Consider the following 7708-nt stretch of genomic DNA (forward strand, 5'->3'; position numbering starts at 1 on the left):
GTTTCCTGAGGTAAGACTGTATTGCTATAAACTTTCCTTTTAGAACTGCTTTTACTGCGTCCCACAGGTTTTGGACCGTTGTGTTTTCATTTTCATTTGTCTCTAAGCATTTTTTGATTTCCTCTGTGATTTCTTCAGTGATCCATTGGTTGTTTAGTATGGAAATACAAATGTGGAACTCGGGTGAGAGTCTAGACTGAGAAATTTAGGAATAATAGGTATAGATGGCATTTGAAACAATGAGATAGGTGAGGTCACCTAGGGATAAAAAATAGAGAAATGGTAATAAAAACTGAGCTGTAGGGCATTCCAACACTTAGAGATTGAGAGGTGGAGGAGCCACCAGCAAGACAGAGAGGAGGCTTCCAGTGGTGCAGAAAAGCAAGCAAAAGGCAGACTTTTTTCTAAGCCAAGTGAAGAAAGTATTTCAAGGAGGAAGGAGACTCTGTCATATACCTTTAGAGGCTGAGTAAGATGAGGATTTTTATTGAGAACTGATCTCTGGATTTGCAACATGGAGACTGCTGGTGACCCTGACAGGGGTACTTTCAGTAGAGTGGTGGGGACAAAAGCCTGATCTCCCAGAGAGTGAAGTGATTAGAGAAACAGAGGAGGCTGCTGGGCAGTTGAGGGTTAACTTGATGTCTGAGGTTATGAATGTAAAGATCTGTCCTAGCAGTCATGGGTTCTTCATGAACCATATTCAACTGTTCAAATGTAGGCAAAGGATAGGCAGAGAGCTGTATTTAACCAGAGCTGTCCAGTAAGTATGAAGGAGGCAGTTGAGGATGTACAGGTTGATGGGCCAAGGAACCTAAGCTGAATAATGAGGAGAGAACCTAACAGTGAAAAAGTGGTAAAGCAATGGAGTGGAGATCTAGGTATGGTCAAAGCCCAATTTATTATGCTCATAAACACAACATATATACACGGACCACCCAGTCTCTTCTGGGTGAGTTCCACACAGGCTCAGTGTTCATCTGGTTTATCAAGAAGTAAGTACAAGGCTGGGTAAATACATCTTAAATTTTATTATTTGGTTTACAACAATTCAAAGATGGCAGATGCCCATTATAAATGGGTATACTATACTCGAGCTATATTATAAGGCAAGGAAGCCCAATTACTGAAAGACCCTTCAAAATGTACTTCACTTGGCTACATCATTGATAGTCTACGTCATGGAATTTTTGATGTCTCCCAGAAGATACATTACCATCAGTTTCTATTTTATTAGGTTCTAAGAAACTTTATTTTTTAAAGAAAAAAATGATTGGAGGGAAAAAATTAAAAATGTCTTTGAAAAGACTATCTGTATTTAAATAAAGTGCCTGATAAGTTAGTGAAGGGAAGTTTAGAAAGCAAACTTACGTTGTATAGAAATAAATATTGTGAATTCACTGTATATAAGACTGATAATAAATGATTTTTGTGGGTAGGCAAAGTTATCTTATTGGTTCCATACTTATGTAAAGGCTTTCAAAAAACCAGTAAAATTTTTTAAAAGGAATTTAAACCTCCTTTATAAATTAATTCAGCTAATTGGTGACTGATTTTTCCATGTCTTTATTTTTTTTCCCATTACATGTCTTTTAGACATTTTGTTGCTGTAACCAAGATTGGGTAGCAAAAGAGAGAGGGGACAGAACTCATATCAGTCATCCTAGTTATCTATTAGCATCTCATGGAAAATGGCTAGATCTGGGAAGGGTGGTGGCAATTAAATATTCTATGAAATAAGGCATTGTTCTTTCTTCCAAAGTATTCATTTATCTTTGATTTCCTTGGTCTTAGGAACATGAATAATTTAGAGTTGGCTATACTTACCATCAAGATATATCAAATGAAGATTTCCCTGTCTGAAATTGGAGAGATGTAGCAATACTCTATTCTACTTTAGAAAATCCTGTTTCTCTAGTTGATTTCCTCTCAGTTAATCAGTTAGGTACTCTTGGTACATTTGGAGCCTCACAGAAATAGAACTGGCTTAGGAGACTGGAGACCTGTACTTAATCACAATTTGGGTACTCTGTAGCTGTGCAACATTAAAAATGTACCTTCTCTGATTTTCAGTTTCTTCTGCTGTAAAATAGAGATAGGAATATCTACCTGATCTATTTCACATGTACTGTTGTGAGTTCTAAATAATACATGTATTTGAATGTGTCTTGGAATATGTAATGCACTAAAGTTGTTCGTAAATGCTTTAAAAATGTGGTTTGCTGTGCACTTCTTTAGGTTAAAAAAATGAAAATAGAAATCACTGGGAAACATAAATCCTTCTGAATCATAGAGCCCAAATGTAAATAAGTAATTTACAAATGTTTTACAATAAAATCAAAGAAATTATTTATGGATATTTTAAAAATAAAAAATCTTGCAGCTAAATATTCATCAACTTAATCATTCTTTCTTTTATAAGAATGTTCACTATGTGACAATATAACTTTCTCCAAAGGAGAAATTCTATAATTAGTTCAGTTCTCTGCCGCAGTAGCTTCATTATAAGGCAGAAGAGTGGAATAAAGTTTCAAAATAAGCAAAAATATATCTCTAAACCACAGTCCCCTTATTTTAGAGCTTAATAGGAACACTTCCCGCAATATATTTAGAAACAACCTACTACTTATATAATGTTAACACTAATTGACAACTTAAACCACAATGATCAAAGTCGATGTGCATTTCTTCTTCCCTTTATCAGTTAAATTATTAAATATCTGACAGTCTTGAGAGATTCCACTGCATTTTTTTAAAAAATGAACTATATGTAATATAAAAATGCTTACCTATTGAATAACTAAGGTGTTGGTCAAGTGTTCAGAATACAATCAGAGTTGTAGAAAAATATTTGAGAAACATAGCAGTGTACCTGATAGTCTCCCATATAGAAATCAGCCTGTGCAAACAGATGATGTGCACAGGCATGAACAATAACCGAAGTAACCCCACCAATTTCTCCTTTAAAATGGTAAGCCTACAAGTTTCAATAGAGTTCTTAAGAGGAGCGAATGAATCATTTGCTCATTCTAAATCTTATGATAGCTTGGTTATATTAGATGGTACAGTTTTTTTTTAATGAAAAGAAAGTATTAATTATAAGGTAGGTAACAAATACTAAATTCTGGCCAGCAGCAAAATTTTTGCACTGCGTGACGAAAGCATACCAATAAAATGTGCTAAAGAATAACCACAGAATGCTAATATCCCACTATGATCTTTGCTATCAATAATTTTTAGCAAAGATTTAGCTCTCCATCAAAAGCTTCTGTCTCTCTCTTTCACACACCACACACACACACACACACACACGCACGATTTCGCACACCATCTTGTTTCCACAAACACAGCCCAGGTTATCTCATTTTGGACTATTAAGTCTTCAGAAACAGATCAACATTCTTTCAACAAATCAATGATGAAAAATGACCCACTGATGGGATGTCCCTAGCGGTCCAGTGGTTAGCACTCTGAGCTCCCAATGCAGGGGGCACAGGTTCGATCCTTGGTCGGGCAACTAAGAGCCTGCATGCCACATGGCACGGCCAAAAAAAAAAAAAAAAAAAAAAAATGACCCATTGCTTTCATTAAAGGCCATTCTGTGTTTAAAGGGTAGCCTGCTGAGAACTTGCAGAGTTGAAATTAAATTAGCATCAGCACAGGGAAATTCATACAAACAGGTAAAAGTGAGTTTATCACATACTCAGCAGAACATATTGAGGTCAGGTTAGGAGCAAAGTAATTGGTAAATGGATCCTCAGCTGGCAGAGAGGTGGGCATAGTTAGAACTATTACAAGCTTGGTTGGGCCCCTTTCATTTTAAAGTCTGCTTTCCAGTACAACATATCTGTGAGACAAGAAAGGCTAAACCAGAACTCTGTTTCCTTTAACGTGGCATTATGAGTTAAACAGTAATACATTACATTTCTGCTATATCTGTGGTTTTAAAATTATTCATTGTAAACATCCTATATTCTTTCCTATTTATTTCAGAGCTTGAGCTTGTGTCTATGTCTATGTCAAATTATCATTTATTCTAAGAAAAGCAGCACAAATACTGTTCATCCTGGTTTTAGCACAAATTCTTTAAAAAAAATGTTAAGGCCATTTAATGGAATCAGGGCCAACTGAAGATTACCCTCGCAGAAATCAAACTACTGAATTAAAAATTTTGAAAAAGAGCCATAAGTGGTTGTCTTTGTGTTTTCCTTCTTGGTAACTTGAGAGCGGTTTGTAGGATTTATTAGTCTCCAACATCTCCATCTCGATCTCCGATAAGCCAAAGAAAATGAAAACTTAAGGCTAACAAGGCTGTCCCGAGCAGATCACCCAGTGCCGTCAGATAGGGGATGGAGAAGCTATCTGGGTCCTTTCCTTTCCTCCAGAAATGATGGACCATCCAGTCAGCGATCCACAGCAAGATAAACACCTAGAAGAGAGCACCAAAGATTACTCCTGTCGCCTGGACAGTCCTAGCCCAGTAAACACGGCCGTAAGCCTAAGCCACTGCTCTCTGAAGGGAACAGCATGCGTCTAAGTCAAGAACCTCACTGGAAAAGAAGAAAGAGTTAATTGACAGTAACATTTTCTTTTCACAAGAAAAATACTATGTATTGCTACAATTAAAAAAGTTTTTCTTCAACTTGTCACATATATCTTCTCATTTTCTTCTAGCCTTCCCCAAACCACCATGTTCCTTATATTTAATAGTATTTTACATTTTGCCAAACCACTGTTGTTTCAGCTTCTTCCTATATGATAAATCTGTGAAGAAGGAAGAAGACATACGAAGAAGGAAATAAAAATTAAAATAAGGAATAACATTCTCCAATTGCAGGTACAATCAAATAAAAAAAAGATGGAGAACTGACCATTCACTTACTAATTATAAGGCCATTGGTGGCTTGTCAAGGAAAACTTCGGTTCAATGGTAAGAACAGTCACCAGAAGGTAAGTGCACTGAGGAATGACTTGTTGATAGAGATACAGATATATTTATAGATAGACAGGGTCAAAATATTTCAAAGGGCTATTCAAACACTAAGGTGATATAGTAAGTATTTTCTAGGATATCAGGAATATTAAGACCTTTGTAATGCTTTGAATTTTGGGATCAGATAAATGATTTTTTTCTTTCATCCATTTAGAGTAAGAGGATTGTCTAATTTTCAAAGTATTAAAAGGGATTTGGGATTAGAGAGGTTAATGTTCACTGGTTTGGGACAAGTTGGCAAGTACAGGATACTGGTTAAGAGCATATCTCTATACCTGCTGGCTAACTATAGGCAAGTTACTTAACCTCTCCATGTCTCTAAATGAACATTAGAGATGAAAATGGCATCTACTCTCATGTTGTGAGGATTAAATAATAGACTGAGTAATTCAGTGCCTGGCACACAATACACTTTCCATAGACGTCTGCCATTAGTTGATTTTAAGTGTCATTGCTATTACTTTGCTATTTGTGGTAGTGAGAACACTGGTACGTATAGGAGGAAGCCTGCCTAGGTCTAGCCGAGCCCAGGATCTGTGACCTTTCACTACTCTGACAAGTAGGCCATGAAGGTGAGGTGTCTGCCTTGGCTTCCAAACTTCTGTGCTGTGGTTTAGCTCTGACACCTTTACCAGGAAGGATGGTGGCTTGTCCAAGCTGAGAGCCGTATACTTAATCCAAAGGAGGGAACTTCACATGTCTTTGGACATCAGTCAGAGAGAGAGGTTGTACTTTAAGTCCTGTTTTCTTTTGTATGAGGCTGATTCTTCCTTAGTGTTTCATGGCAAAGACTGTTTTGGAATCATATTGTCCTGTTCTTCAGGACAATCTGTTTTGCGTGTGAAGGAAGCATGGAATGTTAGAAATAATCCTGGATTTGCAAGTCATAAGATCTGGATTTGATTTCCACTTTGGCCATTTATCAGCTATATGACTCTGGGCTAGCTTCTTACCATTAACCCTCAATTTCCTCATTTGAGGAGAACAAAACCAAAACGGGCCTGATATCTGCCATACTTACTTTGAGATAATTAGTAAGAGCCTCGGTTTAGGAAGATGAAGAGAAAGGTAAAAAGGCAGCACAGTCTCAAGTTACATTAATAAAAGCATAGTGTACAGACTGAGAGAGTGTCACCCACTGGACCCTGGATGGGTCAGGCCACAACTCGGCAGTGTGTTAGGAACTTGTTCACCCCTGTGCTTCCAGCACCTAGCAGAGTGACTAGCTCACAAAGTAGACCCTTGATATCTGATTGAGGGCATAAAAATCAGCAGGAGACAAGGTCATTCATATAAGAGACTCCTATGAGAACAAGAACTGTTTGTCCTGGGCAAGGAGGGCAGGAGATGTAAACTTAAGAAGGTTATTGTGTCAGGAGACACTAGCTTATAACACACAGTGTCAGAGGGTAGAGTTTTAGGGTAAAAGTTACCAAAACAACTTAAACAAAAAACCAGTTTGGGCTGTCTATAAATGTAACAAATTATGTAGTAAACTCTGTATTACTGGCGTATATGAAGGTTCAATAAAGAAATTTGTTGATTGTGTGAGTAATATGTGCTGGAGGAAACAAAATTTTTAAAGAGAATGAGGGTAGCTATTTTCTCTGGGATTGGCAGGAAATACAAACAAATAAATCCATATTATATATTTTTTATAACATCACATATTTATATATTAATAATATGAGTATATTTATATAAATGTATATAACATACATTATACATATGTGATATATAATTTACTAATTCGTGGTATAACATTTACACTGAATGGGAGATTTGTCTAGAACGGGGGTTGGCAAACTATAGCCCATGGGCCAAATTCAACCTGCTGCCTGTTTTTTGTAAATAAAATTTTATTGGAACACAACTCTACCCATTTGCTTACTTATTGTGTATTTAGTCTATTATTTAATCCTCACAACCTTCTTATTAAGTAGGTACTGCTATCATCTCTAATGTTCACTTGGAGAAGGTGAGTCAGAGAGGTTAAGAAACCTGTTTTAGTACTACGATGACAGAATTATGTAGTTGGGACAGAGAACATATGGTCCACAAACACAAAATAGAACTAAAATGGCATCCTTACCTCATACTCCCAAATAAATTCCAGGTAAAGACAAATATAAAAAGCAATACTTGGACTTCCCTTGTGGCACAGTGGTTAAGAATCCACCTGCCAATGCAGGGGACACAGGTTCGAGCCCTGGTCTGGGAAGATCCCACATGCCGTGGAGCAACTAAGCCCATGCACCACAACTACTGAGCCTGCGCTCTAGAGCCCGCAAGCCACAACTACTGAGCTGGCGCACCTAGAGCCTGGGCTCCGCAGTAAGAGAAGCCACCGCAATGAGAAGCCCGCGCAATGGAACGAAGAGTAGCCCCCACTCGCCCGTGAACATTGTTTTTGAAATGGCCCTTTATGGGGCCATGCAGTATTCAAAGAGGTTAACGTGTATGAACTGATTTAATTTTCAAAACATCTCTGTAAAATGCTATCGATTTTTACTATCCCTATTTGAGGTATGAGGAAACAAAGGCATTTATAGAGTATAAGAAGTCTGTCCGGGGCTTCCCTGGTGCCGCAGTGGTTGAGAGTCCGCCTGCCGATGCAGCGGACACGGGTTCGTGCCCCGGTCCGGGAGGATCCCACATGCCGCGGAGCAGCTGGGCCCGTGAGCCATGGCCGCTGAGCCTGCGTGTCCGGAGCCC

The 7708-nt window shown here is 38.0% G+C and overlaps 1 protein-coding gene across 6 annotated transcripts in view; it reads right to left on the reverse strand.

Moving 5' to 3' along the window:
* Nucleotides 1-1016: 1016 nt before the first annotated feature.
* The window catches only part of SLC41A2 (solute carrier family 41 member 2), a 134844-nt gene continuing 128152 nt past the window's right edge, over nucleotides 1017-7708 (reverse strand). For 5 of the 6 annotated variants that reach the window (XM_024127361.3, XM_024127360.3, XM_024127359.3 and 2 more), the window contains exon 11: nucleotides 1017-4429. In XM_024127361.3, the coding sequence (XP_023983129.1) occupies nucleotides 4244-4429 (186 nt within the window). In that variant the 3' untranslated portion in view covers nucleotides 1017-4243. The remainder of the gene's footprint in view (nucleotides 4430-7708) is intronic. The other variant, XM_055085279.1, reaches the window with a different exon arrangement.

This window comes from Physeter macrocephalus, chromosome 6 (assembly GCF_002837175.3).
Source record: "Physeter macrocephalus isolate SW-GA chromosome 6, ASM283717v5, whole genome shotgun sequence".
In the NCBI taxonomy this organism is placed as follows: domain Eukaryota; kingdom Metazoa; phylum Chordata; class Mammalia; order Artiodactyla; family Physeteridae; genus Physeter; species Physeter macrocephalus.